This window comes from Pimephales promelas, chromosome 13 (genome assembly GCF_988280905.1).
Source record: "Pimephales promelas chromosome 13, fPimPro1.hap1.1, whole genome shotgun sequence".
In the NCBI taxonomy this organism is placed as follows: Eukaryota; Metazoa; Chordata; class Actinopteri; order Cypriniformes; family Leuciscidae; genus Pimephales; species Pimephales promelas.
Window position 1 is genome coordinate 1,672,909 of NC_142781.1, and position 24,154 is coordinate 1,697,062.

At 39.0% G+C, this 24,154-nt stretch overlaps 1 protein-coding gene across 2 annotated transcripts in view; it reads left to right on the top strand.

The window, feature by feature from the left end:
- Positions 1 to 24,154, top strand: part of med23 (mediator complex subunit 23) — an 82,764-nt gene that overhangs the window by 10,392 nt on the left and 48,218 nt on the right. Inside the window, exons 11-15 of one of the 2 annotated variants that reach the window (XM_089118289.1) lie at positions 314 to 331; positions 8,586 to 8,786; positions 14,132 to 14,275; positions 19,192 to 19,337; positions 19,546 to 19,791. In XM_089118289.1, the coding sequence (XP_088974415.1) occupies positions 314 to 331; positions 8,586 to 8,786; positions 14,132 to 14,275; positions 19,192 to 19,337; positions 19,546 to 19,791 (755 nt within the window). The remainder of the gene's footprint in view (positions 1 to 313; positions 332 to 8,585; positions 8,787 to 14,131; positions 14,276 to 19,191; positions 19,338 to 19,545; positions 19,792 to 24,154) is intronic. The other variant, XM_089118290.1, reaches the window with a different exon arrangement.

Sequence of the window (24,154 nt, forward strand, 5' to 3'; positions counted from 1 at the left end):
GTCTTTCTGGTAGGCTGTAAAAAGGGGATAGAAAGTGTCTCTAATGTTTGTATATTTGGGGCTGGATGTCAAAAAGTGAAGCACTTGGTTCTCTCTCTCTCTCTCCTGTGGTCTGGCAGGGAGTACGCCCCACCCGTCCCTCTCGTACCTGTCTCTGGGGGTGTGGTTTGGCTTGACTGACAGGGTTATTTGGAGCTGGCCTCCTAGTCACTGTATTTGTGTTTTCTTTTTTTTCTTCCTTTATTTTTGTTCTGTCCTGTCTTGCCCCGCCCATCCTCCTCCTCCTCCTCCTCTTCCTCCTCCAATGCTCTAGACCTTGAACATTGCTCAGGTATGTTCACAATCTTACTGTTGTATTGTGACTAACCAGACTCCGGAAGCGTCCTCATAGCCAAACCCCAGACGATTCCATCTAATTACGATTGAAGAAGAACAACCTCAAGTGAAACAAGACAACAAACGTAGGGCTTGAAATTACTGACTGCCACGAGCAATTATTAGAGCATTCGAAAGGCTGACCGAGAAATTCATCAGCTTTTCCACAACAGTCTTCTGCACTTTCAGCCAAACTGCTTTCCTTCTTTCCCAAAATTGAAGCTTTTATTTAACAAACAAACAAACAGTGATGCAACTGGATTGTTCCTTTTGATTCTTCTTTCCCACTTCTTACTGTTTACAATGACATTTGAGATGGAGAAAGCTTTTAAGCTGTTGTAGTATGCGGGTCATTCACAGGAAACGGCGCCATTAAAGCTCAAATATTCCAGTGTTTTTAAAAAAAATTATTGCTGAGCTTTCTAGAAATCATATTTTCTAAGCTCAGGTGCAAAGTACCAGGTTCTCCTTCTAATATTCAGACTATTTGTTAATAAGTATGTTGTTTTTTGTTGTTTTTTTCAAATGATTGGTGCAGTGTTGATAGTGTTAGTGTTAAACTCTGCGTTTCCCCCCCTGTGATGGGTATCCTTTATATCCATATACTTCCATATAATAAACCAAATACGATTTACTTACAAATTCACACATGGCATGAAAAAAAAAAATGATTGTGACAGCGACTTCACAGACTTCAATGAATAATAAAGAAAAATAGGCTGAATGTATTGGAATTAGAGCCACATAATTCTAACCTTATTCTAAAATATTCTGCAATGTAAGTCCTTCACATATCTCTCCCCAATTGACCTGTGGCTAAGCCACGCCCTCAAACGCGATGAGCCAATCACAGTGGGCAGCTAACCCAATGGACTCGGACATTCTCTGTTTCCACGTCCATTGAAATGCATTGCAGTTAGTCAGTTTTCATTCGTTTTTTCTTGTCGTTTTAAGTTTAAAATGGTCAAACGGTGTGTATGGGGTTCATGCAACTCTAACACTAGGTTCCCGAGAGGCTGGGCGACGGTGTGTATTTTTTACCCTTTCCCAAGCCACATCTCAACCGAGAAAAGTGTCTGCTCTGGATTAAGTTATGCGATGGACCACAACACCAACTAAATGAGGATAAATTATACATGTCTACATCTGATCTAAGTTAAGTCAACAACGTATTTGAACGATATCTTTAAAATCTCTAACGTAACGTTAGTCTAACGTTAGCCTAACAATAGAAAACATTAATGTTAGCTTCTAGCTGTGTTGTACATCATGTCACTTAGCTTCATTAACGTATCTGTAAATAACCGAGATAACAAATGTTATCAGTGTTGTGCAATGTAAATACTGTAGCACCAAACGGTGATGGCAACGATATGCGGGTTATCACGTTTACACTGTGACGTGTACATTTTTGAGCTGAAGCTTTTCATCGACCTTCTCAACAATATAATTATTAATATAACCCTCCAATGCATAGTTAAGGCCCTTTTGGTGACCTTGAGATGATATATGAAGAGTTCAGATGCAAAAGCCTCTAAGTGCCATTTGAAATTTTCTTCTAGAATGATGATTTTTATCAAGCTTGTATATTTAAGTTCAGTGATTTCACTTAAATGGCAATGATAATTACCTATTAATTGTTATTTAAGTGAAATTACTGAACTTCATCATTAAAAAAAAATCATCATTAAAGAAGAACATTTCAAATGGCATTTAGAGGCTTTTGCATCTGAACTCTTCATATAATCTTTCTGTCTCCAAAAATCACCAATTGCCTCCTGTGAAATGTCTCTTATAGTAGCATTTATTATTTATGAGTTACGCGAGTTTCTGAAAGTGCCTTGTAATAAATCTCACATTGTAATTAATAAATCGTTAAGTAGCTCATGCATAATTAATAACCCATTCAAAAATGTCTTGGGATTCAACATTTCTAAGAACGGCTTAAGTAGACGGCACATTTTATTTTAATCCTTGAGCCTGTCGAGAGAGAGTGTATTTAATAAAATACTAGAGAAACTTAAAGTAGGGCTGTGATATGATTAATCGCGATTAATCGCATGCAAATTTAAAAAAATGTGTTTACATAATATATGTGCGTGTAGTGTGTTATTAATTATTTTGTGTATATAAATACACACACATGCATGTATATATTGAAGAAAAAATTGTTATTAATATATCAAATATTTATATTTATGTATAATATTAATTTTGTATAAATATATAAAGTATATACATGCAAATATTTCTTAAATATATACATGCATGTGTGTGTATTTATATATACAAAATAATTATACACACACCACACACACATATATTATGTAAACACATTTTTTTTATTTTGCATGCGATTAATCGCGATTAATCATTTCACAGCCCTACTTTAAGTTTGAATCATTGTATGATGTTGCCACCGTAAAAGGAAATCATCTTTTGAAGAGAAAAATACACTATAATCTACATATAAAAATATATTTTTAAAGAAACTAAAGGTAGAAATCGTTTTCTACACTCGTCTTTTTGTGTATGGACCCTTGCAATGACCCTTTTAATGCTTTTCTTTTACATTCCACACTACAGGAGATTTCCGTCTGTCAATAATAGTGTGATGATGATGATGTTAATGACATCAGTAGGAAGTCATGGTGCCTTTTCCTGAGACTGACCCTTAATCTCCCATCATTAGAGAAGAAATGACAAAACCAAATGATTCATTTATAAACCGTTTACCCAAAAATGTTCATTCTGTCATCATTTACTCGCCCTCGTGTCATTCAAACCTCTATGACTTAAAAGAAGAACTTTGGGAACCAAACCGATTTGGCGACCATTGACTCCCCATTGTTTAGAGATGGCACATTACTCTGAGACCGTTGTGTTGCACATGAGCGTGAGTAAATGATGAGCGGTCACCCTGCACTAACAGTAGTTCATGTGGAAACCCGTTGAGTCTCGGTGTAGGTGAGCCAAACACACACATCACTGTCCCTCTTTCAGGGACGAGAAAGCGTACCTGAGAATGAAGACAATCTGCTAATTTCAAGCCCTGATCGCCGCATGCTGTGTGTGTGTGCTGTTGTGCAGTGTGTGTCCTGCTGCTGTTTATCGGCTCTCTCCGGGTGTTCAGCGCAGACGTTCACGAAACACCTCTCCTCCAGATGATAATTAGCATTCATGCTCCCGCTGACCTTCATCATGCTCTTAAAGTCCCCATGAAATCAAATTTAGAGATTTGTGCCTTAAGTCAATTGCTTTTGAGCTCATCTAAACAAAGTTTTAATTAGCAGACATTTTAAAAGATTTGACTAAAATATTGATGACATCAAATGGGTGTATGCAAATTCTTGTCCAATGAAATGCTCTTTAAAACGTCAATTCCACATGATCAGGTAGGGAGTTAAATGAGTGCTGCGGTCGAAAGACGGGTCACATGTTCTGTTAACGCTGGTGTGTACTACTATAGTGTTTACTGTACCCCAGGCATACAGTAAATGCTGGTTCTGGCAAGTCTGCAAATCTACAGTGGGTTCATTGCTTCATCCATTGATCGAGCACTTAAAAGCTATTCAAAGTCCCTCCGTTGTCAATCATTGTATCCCTTAAAACTCATCTCTGATCACCAAAAAATGTCTTCATGCCTTAAAATATCTTGAATGTAACTTGACACCCTTGTCTCAATACTCGGCAATGCTGTCGACTTATGAATTTACACATGGTTTGTCTTAAAGCGTATTAAAAACACCACATAGACACATAAACAACAGTCTCAAAAACACTGGGGGAAATCGCTGGTGTTTTTATTCAACATTTATTCAGACATTTATTCAAGGAAATAATCATTTTGGTGAGTTTTAAGGGGTAAAATGATTGACTACGGGGGACTTTAAGAACAAAGAACTTTAACCCCTTACCTGTCACCCCCTTTTTTGATAATTGACATTAAAATGCACTATATAAACTTAAATGGTTGTAATTCCAGAATGCTTTGGAATATATACCCAAGTTGGGTCTTGTTTTAAAGAAAACAATCAGCAGATTATTACTGAAGTGAAAGCACTTCAAAAAATTAAAGTATGAAAAAGTTATGGAAGTTATAATTTACAGTAAATCTATTAAATATATTTTTGAACATTAAATATTTAACAAAATAATAAAATTACTATAAAATGAAAGCTATATATCTAACCAAGCTGTGTTCCAAATTTAAAGTTGATACCACAAATTTTTAAGATCCTACGAGATTTTGTTTAGGCGTTATACCAAAAATAGCCACCGGGTGCCATTGAATTCCATTGAATTTAATTGTATGCATTCTGCCATAAGAAATTAATAAATTTCTATCCAAATATCACTTCTGTCACTAAATATGGAACCTTGAGACTCAGACCTTTCTGACAATATGTGTTTTGTCAAGATTAGAAAAGGTTTTGATAATAAATTATGAAAGATGATGCCCAAAAGAGGAGGGGTCTAATAAAAAAAATACAGTTTCTATGGTAACGCAACGTCCAATTTCAAAATGGTTTTCACAGGATGAATTCTGAGTTTGTAAGCTTTCAAATGATACCTATGATAACTACTAAAATATGTGATATAATAATAATAAAAGAATGATATATAATATATTATACTTTTTAAAGGACTTCTTACCTTACTTTTTAAAATATAATTTTATCTTTTTTTATTGAACTTTTAGCACTAAAAACCAAAGTTTCAATTATTAAAAGTGTGTGCGTCGCCTTTTTGTGACAAAGGTCAGAAACTCCTGTAATGACGTTGATTTTTTTTGAGGAGCACTCTTGTCATAAATTCATATATTACTGTTCATTCATAATTTGTAAGAAAGAAACAGCGCTAAAATACCAATTTAGGAGTCTTAGACCTTTCCAACGACATATAGTTTGTCATGACTAGATTAGGATTTAATAGTAATATAGTGAATTAAATTTAGTGACAGTTAAGGGGTTATGAACTCAATAGTAAATACAGTGGAGAAAACTCTTCCAGTTCATGGGGTCTTTAAACAGCAAACAAACAGCATCAGTAAAGCATTGACGGATGCGAAGACACACCCAGTGCCGCTGATAGATCAGTCCCTGCATGCCTCTTACAGGGACGCTGCAGTGCATCATGGGAACAGGGATCAGATCATCCCTATCATGCTCCTGGTGCGCTTCTGTCCCGCCAGCACCAGGGGGCGTCACTGTCCTGCAGATGCACTGCTGCCTCCCTCGCGATCAGGGCTTCTGTGAGCATCTCCACGCCATGCTTTCAGTGGTGTGTGTGTGTGTGTTTGCTGTGAAGCGTGTTTCATTTGTGTTCGTCCATCTCCTGTGACTGTCGTGAGGCCGTGTTGAATATGCTCTGTGTGTCCAGTCAATACAGAAGCTCGTGTTTATCATGTGCAGACGGCCTGTAACTGTCCCTGGGTTGGGGAATGGCTGCTTATTTAGTTCAGTTCATTTGCTTAAGACAGATTTGGTCAGATATTAGGATTAAAAACACCTATTAGAAGGCGTACAAACTGAAAAAGGAGTGCAAAAGCGAGCTAAAAACCCCAGAGAGTCATAGTTTTCACGTCACACCCTTATTCTCCCCGCTGGAGAGCAAAACAGTTGATTTTTACCAAGTACTAATGTAACAAGACGCAATTCAGTACACGCCTTATGAATGATGCACACTATATACAGGCGAGCAGATGAACCGTGAATATAAACACACACCTGCTCGCCTGTATATAATCTGCATCATCAATAAGGTGTGCACTGAATTTGATCTTCTAATACCACGAAGTGTTTTTCACGTTGAACGTCCCGCTATCTTTAGGGATTGAAATACTGCAGCATGAGCTAAATGTGGATCACAAGTAGGGTTGGGTATCGAGAATCGAGTATTGATTGGAACCGGGACTAACTTTTCGTTTTTCCCGCAATCGTTCAAAAGTTAAAATTTCGATTCCTAGTTTCGATATTCACAAAAAAACAACAACAACAACAAAAAAAGTTTCGATATTCACAGTCTGCCGAGCGGAAGAAGAAACCGCTGAACAACACCAACGAAGAAGCGTCTACCGGAAGTGTTGGCATAACCACGCGAGTCGAACATGAGTAGCTTACGTCGGCGATCCAAAGTGTGGCTTCACTTTTCTAAAAATAACGAAATCTCGGCAAAATGCAAAATTTGTGACAAAAGGAGTATTTCCTTCAGAAAGGCCGTTGGTTAGCAAGGTTAGCTAAACTTTTTTGACCCTGCCTCTTAAAAGAATCGGAATCGAGAATCGTTAGGAACCGGAATCGAAACAAGGAATCGGAATCAGAATCGTTCAAATTCAAACGATCCCCAACCCTAATCACAAGTGCACATATTTTGGTTTTTTGTTCTTTTGAGATGGAGAATTTACTGACCTGTGCTGCAGTTTAATGGATGTTTTGCCCTCCAGTTGCGAGACTGAAAACTGTGAGTAGACAGAGTGACCCAAACCCTGCTCACAGTTTGATCATGAGGTATCATTGTTTCATCGATCTACTCTATTAAACCAGTTAGATCATGAGAACAGTCGGTAGGTTTCAGAAGTCGACACTTCCTCCTAATTTATTCAAACTAAACTGCAGAAGTCACCCATTCACTCACGTTGGCTTCACCTTGACCTTCACGTGTCAGCGTTGCCTATTCATCCGTCTGGCCTGTCTAACGCCGAGTTCACACCAGATGCGGAGCGCCGTGAAGCGCCAGTTTCGGCGTCTGGTCTATTTTTTCCGCGAACCGCGAGTGATCCGCGTCAATTCCGGAAGGAAGTTACACCAAGAAACACTCAAACATCCGGTAAATTGTCAAAATATAAGCAATTTTCAAATTAAAATACCGCGAGTGACAAATGCGAACACACAATCAAACAGGGAAACAACGAGAGAGAGACGCAGGCAGGAGTTGATAAGTGAAAATGGAAGATGAAAACACTGTAGATTTCATAAATTTGAAGAGAGGATGTATATTTCAACAGTAGCCTATATAAAGGCGCTTTTCCACTGCATAGTACGGTACGGTTCGGCGCAGTACGCTTCGACTCGGCGCGGAACAGTTCGGCTCGCTTTTCGTTTCCACCGCAGTAGTACCCCTTCAAAGTGTGTGGGACTGATCGTTAATTGCGCGCGCCTCTACTGCCATGACATCATCTCAAAAGCGCCACATTTTCAAACCCACAACACAGGAACAATGGAGACTATCGAGGGGATGGTGTTCCTGATTCTCGGTATGTGGTTGTTTTTAACTGCTAGACGGAAAATGTGTTTAAAATGAGGCTGATGGCAGCAAAACAAAATACTGCTAAAAAAGCGTCTCGTGTCATCGCAAATCCAATGACGCTAGTAGTGACGATTCTGTCTGACCAATCAGTGATCTGCAGTGTTTCACGTCACATTTTAGTACCGGTACGGTTTGCTTGGAACCTCAACAGACCAGGTACCATTTAAAGCGACCTGAAGCGAACCGTACTGTACCGTACCATGCAGTGGAAAAGCACCACAAGTGAGCCGTACCGAACCGAACCGTACCGTACTATGCAGTGGAAAAGCGCCATATGAAGAGTTCAGATGCAAAAGCCTCTAAATGCCATTTGAAATTTTCTTCTTTAATGATGATTTTTATCAAACTCGTATATTTAAGTTCAGAAAAAAATCATCATTAAAGAAGAAAATTTCAAATGGCATTTAGAGGCTTTTGCATCTGAACTCTTCACATACACTACTATAACTGTCTGCCTATTATCTCTCTGGCTGCGTGTGTCTTGACAACGGATTAATAAAAAAGTGTGCAAACTTCTTGGTTACACAGATATGGTGTATATTATGAGGTTATTTAACTACCCATGATGTAAAAAAATAGCTCTGAATAAACAACAACAGAGCAGAAGCGCTTGTCGACCTACGCGAGGAATACGCATCAGGTCTGAACAGACAGGCGCGTGATTTTCCGTTCAGCGTCCGTGAACCCGGCGTAATCGAACCCCCGTGTTGAAGTGATGAGGAGGAAGTCGGATAGATGCTGAACATGAAGGTTTTAGGCCTACTATTACACTAAAGTACTTCTACACAACTATCCAGTGAGTGTGAGATACCTGAAGAGTAAGAAACGTGTGTGGTTTCGTCACTGCTGTGGTTGTGGTCTGTGTAAGAGTGCGCCTCTGTCCACCGCTCTCCCTCTCGCAGCACAAGCAGAGATGCCCGGTTCTGGAGGACCAGCTGGTGGACCTGGTGGTGTACGCCATGGAGCGGTCGGAGACGGAGGAGCAGTTCGACGACGGTGGCACCAGTCAGCTCCTGTGGCAGCACCTCTCCAGCCAGCTCATCTTCTTCGTGCTCTTCCAGTTCGCCAGCTTCCCTCACATGGTGCTGTCTCTACATCAGAAGGTACACTTCAAGACAGCTCCTCCGCTTAGACTTGAGCTTCCAAAGCGGCCGGAAGTCCTTCATTTTCAATGGAAGCTAGCTTCTCTCAGCTGGAGCGTCAAATCCATCGTTTTGGGCATTTTGAGCGTCAATCAGAAAGTTGAAAGAAGCTCAACTTTATGGTAATGAGCTGTGACGCGGTTCAGCGACCAATCGGAATATAGACGTCCTTCACGCCGGCTGATTCCGGAGAAATATGTAATGTAAACTTTCGTTCGTACCAAAATATTAGTTCCGAGTAAATGGAAGAGAAGCTAATCATCGCCGTTGCTTTGATTCCTACTGGTTTCGTATCATTTATGGCATGACGTTGTTTGCTTATAGGGACCGCATAAGCGCAACTGTTATTTGAAATATTTACGAACGCTCGTTTTAAAGCGGGAATGCAATTAATTTGCTCACGGTGACTCCGATTTGGCCGCAAATAATAATAATAATAGCTAACTATTTTTTTCCCGACCAAATATGACCAAAACGGTTACAAAAATTCTGTCGTTATAAAAGGTTTCTTTATGTGTTGCTTGTTTTTTTTCTTCTGTTTATTACATTTCATGTTCTGACAGTTCTATTCTCCCTGCAACTTCAGAGCGTCCAAAGCGTCAACAAGCTTCCCCGTACTTTTTGAGAACCGTCCTTGACAGAGCGGCCAGAGCTTCTTTGACGCTCAAGTCGGCGGCGGTGTGAACGTACAGTTAGGAACCGCTTACTCAGGCCGATCCAAACCCCGATGACTTAAAGGGTACATATCATGCTTTTAAATCATTCATTTTTACTTATAAATCATACATTTGTGGTCTATATAAAGCATAACTGCAATGCTTGGGTCTGAATTCCTCATTACTATAGCTCCACAGGCCCCTTTACTGATGTACTTCTGTGATAGAAGGAATTTACCCCTCATTCAGACAAAGTCGATCGGCAAACCGTTCTTTATACTGGCATATGTTGTTGAAGTGGGAATCCTTGAAGTGCTTCAGGTCACTACATCCAACAACCGAACATTTTGACTTGCCCTCTCGTAACTTCTGCATCATTGAGCTCGGACTACAAAATCGGAGCGAATACTGTGACGTAATTGTTCAAAAAACGTCATAGAGAACAGAAAAATCGGAACAGGTTAAAAAATATGACCAAAACAGAATATAAACATATAAACGAAGCACCTGAAGAGAATAATTTCATCTTTTCTGTACTTATAAACACTCCAAATATGCAACAAAATGCATTTAAGGGCTAAAAAAGTGGATTTTGCATGATATGTCCCCTTTAAGGTGATGATGCACATGGCAATTTTTAGAGCAATGTCAATGGGCAACCAGATGAGACACACAGTCCTCGACCAATCTAAATGATCCAGATAGAAATGTATTGGCCATTCTCAATGGGAAAGTGCTAGGGCTGGGTATTGACACAAATTTCACGATTCGATTCGATTTCGATTCCGATTCGATTCAATATTGATTATTTTGGATATCAGTTACAATAAATGGCAAATTTTCTCAAGGAAATCAAATCTCTTGACTAATGCTGTAAACTATGGGAGTCTAGTTGTAGCCTATAGGCTTCATTAGCCTAATATGAAGGTAATAATGAACTGTTTTGTAGCTATACAAACACTTAAATTACACTTTTATTTATTTTTATAGTAAGAAGATTATATGAAATATAAACATTTAAATGGTGGCTGTCATAAAAACTTGCCAGATTTATTCAAATATGCATTAAATATTGAAGAACATTAAGATTATAATGCATATGTAATATGGTGTATATATTTAGCAAAATGCTCCTCTCTAGAGTTATTTTTTCTAGCTGACTAACGAGTTTATGTGGGTTTTCTGAGGTAAATATGACGACATTGATTACAAGCTGTTTAACTGACGTCTTTCCACGGTTGAAACGCTGATTGAGTGAATCAATGTGACATGATACGGATTTCGATAAGTTGTACTCTATCTTTAACACACTTTCAGATGCTCATTCATGTTTATTTGGCGCTGTGACTGGTATTATTAAGCCGGAAGAGAGATCAGCGTCGCTGCTTCTCCAGAGCGATCTCACGCCACAGCGACAAAACACGATTTATGTTTTTGAATTTCTAAAGAAAATGGACGTGTGTCGTGTGTCCACTGTTCAGCCTTCCTTTCCCACTTGAGATGCTTTAGATTGCTGTGATATGGAAGTGTTACAAACATCTGATTTGTAACACTTTACATTAAGGTTCATTAAGATCCAGTGATATTCATTGACACTAAAAACATCAGTTGTCAGATGATGCAACTAAAAGAGCATTTTTTCATAGTCTAAAGCCAGTGCAAATGAGATTTTAAAGCGTCACCAGAGGGGAAAGTTTCCAATGTCATATGATTGCAGAACAGGATTATTATTATTAACTGAAACCATAAAAAAACACTTTCATTACTATATAACAAAAACTTAGGGCACATAGTTCATTTATGTAAGTGAGGATAGCAAAATAAAGTAAACTGTGACGTCATATACCCAAAAGTTCTTCATACAGTGACTACCAGTAAAAATGTTAAAAATCTGTAATTGCTATAATGCTCTTTTTACACACAGACAGACTGAACAACATGAAGACTTGCTTGCTGATTGGTTGAGCTAAACTGGTATTATTTAATTGTGTAGTTAAATTTAACAGCTGACAGATATTCAATATAATTCATGTGTGAGAGTCGAACCGAAGGACGGACAAAACCAGTGGAATATCATTTTATTTTCTAAACTATAGTGACTAAACTCTGAACGAGGGCTTGGAGCCAGAAGGGCGTAAGTAGCTTTTAACAAACTTTACAGGAGAGACAAAACGAAATTTTGACCACGCTACAATCACCTGTATTATTAACCTTAAACCACAAACATTGCAACCACAGGCATACTTACATGAAATGAGTACTTAAAGGGATAGTTCACTGAAATTAATTTTTGATATGTTTTATCTTACCTCAAGGGCATCCGAGATGTAGGTGTCTTTGTTTCCACAGTATTTTCAATTTTGACATTTTTCAGTCAAACCGTTGTTGTCTATCAGTCATACACTGGAGGCTAAGGGGGTCCACCAAAGAGCAGCACAGAGAAGTCCAAATTAAACATGATTTAATGACTCGTAAATGTAAGTACACATTGATGGCCTAAGACACGAAACGAGCGGTTTGTGTGAGAAAACCAACAGTATTTATATCGTTTTACCTCTTGTAATCACAGTGATCTGAATCAGTTGTTCAATGTCCAGCTGAACCGAACTGAATCAGTTCAATGTTGCGCCGGAAGTGATCGCTTGCGTGTGACGTCACTCAATATTTACACGGAGATTTCGGAAGTTTTACCTTTTACTAAACATATTTAGATATACCGAAATCGTCTTCCATTGTGGTTTCCCGTATATCTAAATATGTTTAGTGAAAGGTAAAACTTCCGAAATCTCTGTATAAACAAAGAGTGACGTCGGCGCGCAAGCGATCACTTCCAGACCGAAGCGCCCGTGCCGTCAGATCATTTTTGTCATGGCTATGATTACAAGAGGTAAAACGATATAAATACTGTACGTTTTCTCACACAAACCGCTCGTTTCGTGTCTTAGGCCATCAATGTGTACTTACATTTACGAGTCATTAAATCATGTTTAATTTGGACTTCTCTGTGCTGCTCTTTGGTGGACCCCCTTAGCCTCCAGTGTATGACTGACAGACAACAACGGTTTGACTGAAAAATGTCAAAATTGAAAATACTGTGGAAACAAAGACGCCTACATCTTGGATGCCCTTGAGGTAAGATAAAACATATCAAAAATTAATTTCAGTGAACTATCTCTTTAAGTAAAAAATGTAAGGCGTATTAATCTAAAACATTTTCAAAAAAAAAAAAAGTCAAATAAGCCAAATACGCCCTTTTGTTGCTTTATTCAATACAGTTTGATCTCAGATAGGTATTTTTGGCACCATTGGATAGAGCTCATCGAGACCTTTATTTTGATATAAAGAACTCATATTCGCCCAAAATGCCACTTACGCCCCTCTGGCTCCAACCCTCCGAATAGTAGAGACGACAAACAACTGGGAGACTGGAGGGGTGAGGATGTCCCGTGCCAGAACACATCTCTGACAACACACACCATCCAGTTAATTAAAGGGAAAGCCCCATTAAATACGTCAAGTGTGAACTGGTATGACGTGAGCTGTAGTTAAATGTCTTTTTGGTCACTTTTAGAACGAAAATCTAAAGAAAATTATAGCCTATCTATAGGCTACAAAAAGAAAATAGCCTACAAATAAAATTTCACTCACCAAGCCAATCACTTGAAGCCAATATCCATCCCTTCGTGTCCGTGCCAGCACACGCGTTGGGCCGTTTAGTGAAACTGACGCACATAATCTAACGGCAGATGAACCTTATATCTTCCTGAGTAGGCTAATAAATACAGTGCACATTCTCAATAACAGTTTAAATAAATGAAATAATGATTAAACTGTTTTACTTCTGATATAAACATTTAGATTAAATATGCCATTCTCGTTAATGGAGTTAAACACTTAAACTACATGAAATCATTACTGAGAAGTTACAAAAATATATATTCAATAAATAGAAATATAGGCTATATTTGTTGTGGATGCAATGCTTTTGAACACTTTCCCTCTGGCATGCTGTGTTTTATGATAATAGCAGATTGTCTGAGAAAATAGTTCCATAATCCACAACCATGTCTATCTGTTTCCATTAAAAATACTATTTGGCCAGTTGAAAAGATTGAGAAAGTCTTTCTCTGAAATGTATTTGACACTATTTGATTTATTCATTCAAAAACAAGGCAAGGATATAGGCTACTAAAAAAATAAATAATTTATTGTGACACGGCACATCTGTATTTCATATTTTTCTAGCGTCTTGTACGTTAACATGGTATCACGTGGATGAATAATCACATGCAAATGATATGCAGATGAGGATATGCATATTTAAACTAGGCGTTGTAATCTCCATATATGGTTATTTCGGGGAGGAGACGCACGTGCGCACAATCTCCCGCTGACTGGGATTTATAAAGGGAATTCTGCGCAGGTTCTGGCGTACGAACGGTTTTATAAATCTGAATATTTTTTGGCGTACGCCATTTTTGGCTTTCGGGCGCACGTACACTTTTAGTAAGGATCCTACGCACAGTTTTATAAATGAGACCCCAGAAGTTTATATGAGTCATTTGGGACAGAGCCACACATTCTCACATGTGACTTACACTTGTTCTGCTTTCTGGCGCGTGCCTCTGACTGTGTGTTTGCGCCGAGCAGCTGGCGGGCCGGGGCCTGATCAAAGGCCGGGATCACCTGATGTGGGTCCTGCTGCAGTTCATCTCCGGGAGCATCCAGAAGAACGCGCTCGCCGACTTCCTGCCCGTCATGAAGCTCTTCGACCTGCTGTATCCCGAGAAAGAGGTGAGCGAGGCTCTTAATGTGACCCTCTAAACATGCTGTTGGTTAAGGTCACCTGATTCAGGCCTCAGGTACTCGTGTCTGCTCTGCTAGCGGGTTACACCTCTGTTATTCAGGTGGTCATCAGTCCAGTTCCACAGTCTCTGTCAGTCTGAACACACTGATTGGACTTCACAAAGCCGGAAGTAAAGCCTCGCATGGCACACTGCTCCCTATATTCCTGCCCCTGCCTCATCAATGCTAGCAGTGTCTTGCTGTTGTTGTTTTTGGTGTGGCATACCAACGTGATTGCCTGTAGAAACCAATGAAAGGGGTCACGGGACACACAAATCGCATCAGAACAGTTGTGATACGCAGTGTGGGCAGTCAATCATTTAGTCAAGTCACATTTTTTTACAATAAAGATGGTTTCAAGGCAGCTTTAAAAAGATAACAGGAAAATAACAGCAGATCTTGAAGACAATAGCGTCATAGTCCTGCTTAAGTTCAGCGATGGATCATTTGTGTTTTAAAAAAGTTGTTAATTTATATATATATATAGTCGTTCTGGAGAAAAACAGTGATGTCATTTAGAGCCAGACCGATATAAAGCATTTTCTAAACTATCGGTATCGGCAGTTATAATGGCCGATAAATGAATATTTCAAAAATAAAATAAAAACGGACGAAACACGCTTGAACCATGTCATGAGTGTTGGAGTTTTATAGTTTGTCCACCAGAGGGCGCTCTACACCGTTCCTGTTGGCAACACTTGTTGAGTTGGTCATTGCTTGAATAACAATTAAAAGAACATCCCCATCAGTTCTCTTAACTCAAATAAGCAGGACAAAATTTGTGACTATCATGTCCAGTTTAGAATAAATAAATAAAATATCGGCCGATATATCGGAATATCGGATTTTAAAACCCCCAAATATTTGTATCGGTATCGGCCTTCAAAATCCTTTATCGGTCGGGCTCTACCCAGCTCAGTTCAGTTCTCGTATTATGGTGTCAATGCAGGCAGATCAATAATACAGTTGAATATTAAAGGGTTAGTTCACCCAAAAATGAAAATTCTGTCAGTATTTACTCACCCTCATGTTGTTCAACCCCGTAAGACCTTCGTTCATCTTCGGAACACAAATTAAGATATTTAAGATATTAAGATCGCTCCTGCATACTAGTCCATAGGCTTCTTGAGGGACTGGCTCTTGCTGTCCCCGAAAAGTCATTAAAGACATCGTTAAAATAGTCCAAGTGACTACAGGGGCTCAATCTTAACTTTATCAAACGACGAGAACACTTTTGTGCGCAAAAACAAACAAAAATAACGACTTTATTTCAACTATTCGTTTATTTCTCCCTCTGCGCGAGTCAGGTTAATAGTTTAATAGCGTAAGCTTCTGTTATTGTACGTCACACGCATCACACACATGACCAGCATCGGCCAATAGTGAGCCTACGTGTGACGTAGCTTTACGCAATCACACTACGTTAACTGACTACAGGCTCATGGAGAAGGAAGTGAATAGTTGAAATAAAGTCGTTATTTTTGTTGTTTTTTTGCGCACAAAAGTGTTCTCGTCGTTTGATAAACTTAAGATTGAGCCCCTGTAGTCACTTGGACTATTTTAACGATGTCTTTAATGACTTTTCGAGGACAGCAAGAGTCATTCCCTCAAGAAGCCTATGGACTAGTATGCAGGAGCGATCTTAATATCTTAAATATCTTAATTTGTGTTCTGAAGATGAACGAAGGTCTTACGGGGTTGGAACAACATGAGGGCGAGTAAATACTGACAGAATTTTCATTTTTGGGTGAACTAACCCTTTAAATGTCTTCAACTAAGCAAAGGCGACAAAGTCTGGATTAACAAATACAGTCAAATTTCCCAGTGCTCGGCGTATTTTAGTCATATCGATAGGAATTTCTGTGATCAGGAGTTTAGCCACTATGTGTTGTTTTTAATCCGCTTTAACGCACACCATGTGCAAGTTCATAGGTGGACAGCATTGCTGAGTATTTCCTCCTTAAAACTGCAGTCTCAAAAACACGGTGTGAAATCGCGGGTCACAAACCACCTTGAAACCAATCAGATCAACGTGTGATCGCCAACCAGTGGATCTCTGAGTGGAGGCGGGGCTCATCTGCATATTCATAGAACTGCGTATACTAAATGAGGCAAGGGTGTTGATTTACATTCAAGATATTTAAAGGCATGGAGATTTTTCATTCAAGGAAAAAAGTTTAAATAAGTCATTTTTAAGGTCAAAGATTGAGTTTTAAGGGATACAATGATTGACTACAGAGGGACTTCTCTTTTCTGTATAAATTAGGCTCAACACTGTTTGAGCTTTATTCACAAAACTGCTTTCTGCTTCTCATAACGCTGAGTGCCACTTGAAAGCAGCTGATAAATGAGCATTTATGTAAAGGGATGTTTGTGTGCACTTTCTAGTAATCATATGCACAGTAAACCGGACGATGCGGAAGAGCGCGTTAATCGCCCATTTATCCAGATGTGGTGTAGTAAAGGCCACTTCCATCATGTTGAGATCCGAACTGCGCCGTGCAAATAGTGTTCAGCAAACATTGTCCCTTTGCCTGATCTGTGTAATTACTGTGCTCTACATGCTAATAGACTGTGTTTGAGCAGATTCAGTGTAGCGGATCCCCATAGATATATACACTAGACCTCACCTTGGGGCTCTAAGCATGCGTCAAAACCGCCGCCATCTTGGAACAGGGGTCTTGTCATAGGAAGTAGCTAGGTAACGCTGCTATCTCTGCCTTTACTTCGAATTCATTGATGGTGGCGGACTTTTGTGCAGCGTATGAAGTTCACGGATGAAATCTGAACTAGGAAGAATGTTTAAAAAAATAAATAAATAAATAATAATAAAAAAATGTCTTTCTGGAATCAATGATAAATACATGTCTGACCGTTGGAACAAACCAAAAAAACAAGAAAAATCGCATTCATGATGATTTATGGTGATTTACTGTGTCTACTACATTGACGCTGATGCATTAAAGTGGAGGGGCTCCCCTGTTTCAAGATGGCGGCTCTATTGACGCATTCGATCTAATGAACTGCCGTATCCAAGGTGAGGTCTAGTGTGTATGTCTATGGCGGATCCCCACCTGAATGTTTTAAAGGTACCATCATGTAGTCAACAGACTAACCGCATCAATATTGGCTCCCTAAAATAGTCGTGTGGGCGGTTGGTGTGAAGTGATGTTAACTCTTTTAACCGTAGAGTTGTTAGCGTTACGCTGACCCGTGTGTCGGACAGCTGATGAAAGACAAGCTGCTGTTTCCCAGCCGTTAGCCCACAGCATCTGTGAATGATGACAGATGTGCTGCCAATGCCCAGCAGACGGTCGTTTAACCAACGGGTGTAACGAGCTCAAGGCAATTAGACGCTCACCCAGAGGAAGACTTCTCCATCAGTCAAGCTGAGGAGTGTGGATGTGCTGTTGCTCGGACAGATCGCTGTAAATCCTGCTGTCTGTTCGGACGCTCGCGACCCCTTTCATGCATTTCACACGTGAGCTTTGATCTTATTAGACCGATTCATGCATTTAAAAGTTGTTATCATTCATTTCGGGAAACAATGTCCTACTACATAAAGCACTTCCATGGCAGAGCTTTCGCTGGACACACTCACATGAAATATATCCTTCAGCAAATGCAAAAAACTGAAGTCATACACATCTACCAACCAGTCTAGAGAAACTATTCGAATCAGTAATGCTCAGATCTGTAACACTTTACAATAAGGTTCATTTGTTAACGTGAGTTAGTGTATTAGCTTACCTGAACTAACCATGAGCAATGCATTTGTAACAATATTTGTTCATCTTTGTTAACCCTCTGGGGTTGTTCGGCCCAAATGGACTTGAAGAATTTAAATTTTTTTTTTTTAAAAAATCGTAGCTTCATCGGAATGGTCCGAAATTTGGTGACTTTGTTGGTATTTGGTATTTGAACACCCAAAAAAATTGGGGACAGGATGTGAATAATCTAAGTGGTTGAAAAAAAAAAATAGTCACACTCCAAATGGACCTGCATGGAATATGAATGGGAAATTGGCAAAAATGTGAAAATACTGAGTTTTTTTGTGCGTACAATCTACAAATCAGCCACGATCTTGAAAAAAAGCACACAACAGTGAAGGGGTGAATCTATAAAACATCAAGAGTGCAAAACAGACACACACACACACACAAACACACTAAAAAATTCAGATTATAGATGTGTTTTGCAGTTTTTAAAATGCTCAGTTTGTCCACCAGATGGCATCCATCTCATTTCAAAAATTGCTTTTATGAGGCCTAGGCTTGACTCTAAAATGAAATACAGCTTTAAAAAAAAATTTAAAAAAAAAAAAATATATTTTTAAATATTTTTTCTATTATGTTCAATGGGGGGAAATTTTGTCATAATTATTGCATTAATACTAATTATAATTTTTTTTTATTTTTGAAATTTTCTCAACTTGAAAAAAGAAAAGAAAAAATATTATAAAAAACGAGTTATAAAAATATTATAAAAACTTTTTTTTTTTTTTTTTTTTTTTTTTTTAAATATGAATCCCGCCCTTTGGGTCCATTTGGACCCGAACACCCCGAGCGTGACTCTGTAAACGAACAACCCCAGAGGGTTAATGCAGCTGTTCATTGTTTACTAACATGACCAATGCTAACAAATACAACTCTTGATTTTAATAATCAATGAATAAATGTTGAAATTAACATCAACAAAGATTAAACACTGTAGAAGCTCTGTTCATGTTAACTAATGAACCTTATTGTAAAGTGTTTCCGAATTATTGTTAAAAGCATCATGTTTTTTCTGTTGCACTACAGAAAAGCACTTTCTCTTGTATGCTTCTTGACTGCATGTTGAATTGCGTGTGTGTGTGTGTGTAGTGTATTCCAGTGCCGGACATCAACAAACCCCAGTCCACTCACGCCTTCGCTATGACCTGCATCTGGATCCACCTGAACCGCAAAGCTCAGAATGACAACTCCAAACTCCAGATCCCCATCCCACACTCGCTCAAGCTGCACCATGAGTAGGACACACACACACACACTTTCACTCACTCACTCACTCTCTCACACACACATACACACTCACTCAGTCTCAAACTCACACATCCACACTCTCACGCACTCTCTCTCTCTCTCACACACACAAACACACTCACTTACTCACTTTCTCTCTCTCTCACACACACACACACACTCTGACACACCCCTGCTTGATCTGTGTGTGTTCAGGTTTCTTCAGCAGAGTCTGCGCAGTAAGAGTCTGCCGATGAACGACTATAAGATCGCTCTGCTGTGTAACGCGTACTCCACCAACTCCGAGTGCTTCACGCTGCCCATGGGCGTCCTGGTGGAGACCATCTACGGGAACGGCAGCATGCGCATCACTCTGCCCGGCACCAACTGCATGGCGTCCGGCTCCGTCACGCCCTTACCCATGAACCTGCTGGACTCCCTCACTGTCCACGCTAAGATGAGGTGAGAGGACACACACATGTCTCAGCAATCTCTTCAATGTTTCTGCCAGCGCTTTCACTGTGAAGTCTCAGTGCTCTGAAATCTGCTGTCCATTAAATCACATACACTTTTTTTTTGCTTACTTTTGAATTGTAGTGTATTAAATAAATGCAGCCTTGGTGAGAGTAAGAGACTTTTTAGACTAACTTTAAAAAAATGTCTAATTACTAAAAGCTTTTGACCGGTAGCGTGTTCTGATTGGCTGCTGGTCATGCTGAGATAAGGAGTCATGACTGGGTAAACCCGCTATGACACTTTTAATACACACACACACACACCTGTGTTACCACGTCAGTTCGTTGATGTGCTGCGACGCCTCTTCTGATCTGATACAGATGTGTTTTTTTCTATGTCACTTTTGAAAAAACTTTTGCTGATAATTTACTCGCCCCCATGTCATCCAAGATGCCCATGTCTTTCTTTCTTCAGTTGAAAAGAAATTAAGGTATTTGATATTGTTTTCCATATAATGGACTTCAATGGGAACCGGACGGTTCAAGGTCCAAACGACAGTTAATAACAGTTTCATACACAGCTTCAAATGTCTTTAAACGACACCAGACGATGAATAAGGGTCTTATCATGCGAAACGATCGGTTATTTCAAAACTTATTCCAAAAATGTAACTTTTCTAAGGACAAATGCTAGCCTTGCTCTATTCTGTGAGGCGCGTTTGTAACATCACGTAATACGTAATTACAGTACAGAATCAAAATCGTCCGACATCGTTGTTTTACCTTATAATTCCTTTTTTTGTAAACGGCGTTTGAGTTCGTTTGCACGTTCAACTTGTAAACACTGACTCTGTACTTCCGGCTACGTCGCCCGTGACCTTTTGAACGTAATTACGTATTACGTGACGTTACAAACACGCCTCACAGAATAGAGCAAGGCTAGCATTTGTCCTTAGAAAAGTTACATTTTTGGAATAAGTTTTGAAATAACGGATCGTTTCGCATGATAAGACCCTTATTCATCGTCTGGTGTCGTTTAAAGACATTTGAACAGTTTGCACTGAAACTGTCTTTTGGACCTTGAACCGTTTGGTTCCCATTGAAGTCCATTATATGGAGAAAAATCCTGGAATGTTTTCATCAAAAACCTTAATTTCTTTTCGACTGAAGAACGAAAGACATGGACATCTTGGATGACATGGGGGCGAGTAAATTATCAGCAAAAGTTTTTTCAAAAGTGAACTAATCCTTCAAGAACTGAATTAGCACACACTTAAAAAAGCTTTTTTAATCTTCAGATACTGTTTGATTGAAATCAACACGACTTGTTCTGACCATTTTAGATCTAATGTTTTTTCAGTTTATTTTCTGACCTTTTTATTTTTCTTTCTCTCCTGCCGTGATTAAATCATCAAATTATATATGGTCTACTCGGACTAGGGTCCATTCAGCCAGCACTGTGGGATATCATACTGTCGTGTGAAATGCTGAAGACACTTTTATTCACAGCCAAACAACACATTGTGACAATGATTGTCCCCATCCTGCCTAGGCTTGGGTATCGTTTGAATTTGAACGATTCTGATTCCGATTGCGATTCCTTGTTTCGATTCCGGTTCCTAACGATTCTCGATTCCGATTCTTTTAAGAGGCAGGGTCAAAAAAGTTTAGCTAACCTTGCTAACCAACGGCCTTTCTGAAGGAAATACTCCTTTTGTCACAAATTTTGCATTTTGCCGAGATTTCGTTATTTTTAGAAAAGTGAAGCCACACTTTGGATCGCCGACGTAAGCTACTCATGTTCGACTCGCGTGGTTATGCCAACACTTCCGGTAGACGCTTCTTCGTTGGTGTTGTTCAGCGGTTTCTTCTTCCGCTCGGCGGACTGTGAATATCGAAACTAGGAATCGAAATTTTAACTTTTGAACGATTCCGGGAAAAACGAAAAGTTAGTCCCGGTTCCAATCGACACTCGATTCTCGATACCCAACCCTAATGCTGCCATTGCAAGTAATGTGGCTAGTGTATAATTTCATCCATTTGCAGCTTTTGTCATGCCCAAACCTGATAAAGGTGCTGTCATTTTGTTTTAAATCTGCAAGTCCATCTGGACAATGAGATGCAGAGGGTGATGACCTTCTCTTGATGTGCTCTCATGGCTGGCATTCACTGACCTTCTCAAGAGTCATTTTTCCTCCAATCCTGCTCCTAAAGGGCCACTCTCCTCCAGAGTGCTGCTCCAATCCCTATTAAACACACCTTCTAAACTAAACTATGATCGTCCACTAATACTGTTCACTTGAAGGAGTGAATGAAACGAGTGAGTGAATACGGACAGCCTTTGAGCCTACATCAGTTGTACAGGTGAAACTCTGGTGCAAAAGTTCATTTATTTCAGTAACTCAACTTAAAAGGTGAAACTAATATATTATATAGACTCATTACATGTAAAGGGAGATATCTCAAGCCTTTATTTGTTATAATGTTGATTATAATGGCTAACAGCTTTATGGCTTTACCCCCAAATTCAAAATTCTAATATTGCCAAAAGATTTCTATAATTATCAAAATCAATAGTGCGTCAAAAGTGCAACATGTTTACATTTTTATTTGGCTTTGGTGATCATGGATGCATTTATATTGGTGCAAACCCTTTTGTCTGTTTGCATTTGCAAATACAGATGCTCTATAGCTGCGTTTCCATTACCCTTCAGTTTGCGCTAATTGAAATTGCGAAATGAAAATACGTTCAAAGGAAACACGTCAATTTCGCAAAAACTCCCGTTTATCGCAAAAAAGTTTTTCCGCTCGCATGAGGAGGTTTTTCAGGCAATTCGAAAAAGAATTTTTTCGCAAAACTGCAATGGAAACAGATTTTGCACATTTACAGTCACCTGACTTAGAAGACGGCGTGTGTTTTAGGTCCGTGTCCGCAAATATAATAATTATCATCATTAGCCTATTATAACATTTATTAGGCTACATATGTAGAAGACGCTTTTATCCAAAAAAGAACAAAGCAATTCGTCACATCTCATTCATAGTACAGGTTGGACAATAATAATAATAGGGCTAAGATTATCACAAATAAACACTCGATTTTGACCAATATCCAAGAGTGTGTGTGGAGTTTGGAGCACTGGATGAACACTTTCATTTTCCCATCAACAGTGGAATCAACTTAAAATACTCGAGCATTTCTGGTTATACAGAAAATAATAATACATTATTCGCAACTACTTTTATTTGCGTAACGTCACAATAACAAGCAAACGTTGTGCTTTTGTAAAATAGGCTAACATTAAAAACAATCAGGCGCGATTTATGATCTTGGTGAACTGGAGCGCGAGAACTGAACCAATAGCCTTTACAGACTAAAGCTTTAAATGTCCACTTCAAAACGAACAAATTCGAATCGTAAACTAATACCTTCTGATTATGTAATCCGTATGAAAGGTGCCGTTCTCTCTAAAGCTGCATCCGGAGATTATGTTTTTAGCTCGTTATTTTTTCAGACGCATTTATAATAACTCACCTATAGCCAACAGCACTGTGGGAAAAATATCAGAAATATCCATGTTCTAATTTGGCCTTAGAAAACCAGTAAAATCTACATTTTTTCCCATATTAATTTGTGAAAATTTTAAATGTTTTAAAGGGGGCAAAAAGTCATAAACAAATATGAAAATCCGTTGAGATGTATATAACACAGCTATTGGTGTGGTCAAACTAAAATGTTGGTGTTCAACTTTGCGTTTTAAAAATACAACAACCGTTCATTTTTCGTTTTGCAACGACCGTTTGGACATAATACGAGACAGAGTTCTTTATTAAATTAATTTAAAAAAAAAAGAAACGATAATTACAGGAATAGCCTCTCTAAACCTCAAAGAAATGCCATCAAGACATCGAAGCAGAAATAAGAGAGAAACACCAGGAACTCTGTGTCTTTCCCTGCCATTAATGCTTGGATAACACACCACGTCTCCTTCCATTAATAATAATAATAATGTCGAGTGCGGTGCATGGCTGTGAAATAGGTTATAAACCTACCAAAGTCTGTTGCCTTGATTTTTGGAATGACTTATCGCGAGAGGAAAAAAAAGACGCTTTAGTCGCATAACATCCGTTAATGGAAACACCGTCATTTCGCAATAGTATTTTAACTACATTTGGAAAATATCGCAAATGTTTTCCGCAAATCTGTAATGGAAACGCGCCTTATGATGTCAAGGAGCTCTTGTTACTATTTTCGGGATTCTGATTGGCTAACGTGAGCTTGAGCTTCTCGTTACACTGCCACCTGCAGGTTTGGCATGCTCCTGACTACATATATACACGGGTTTGTGTAAACGAACACTTTTCTGAAA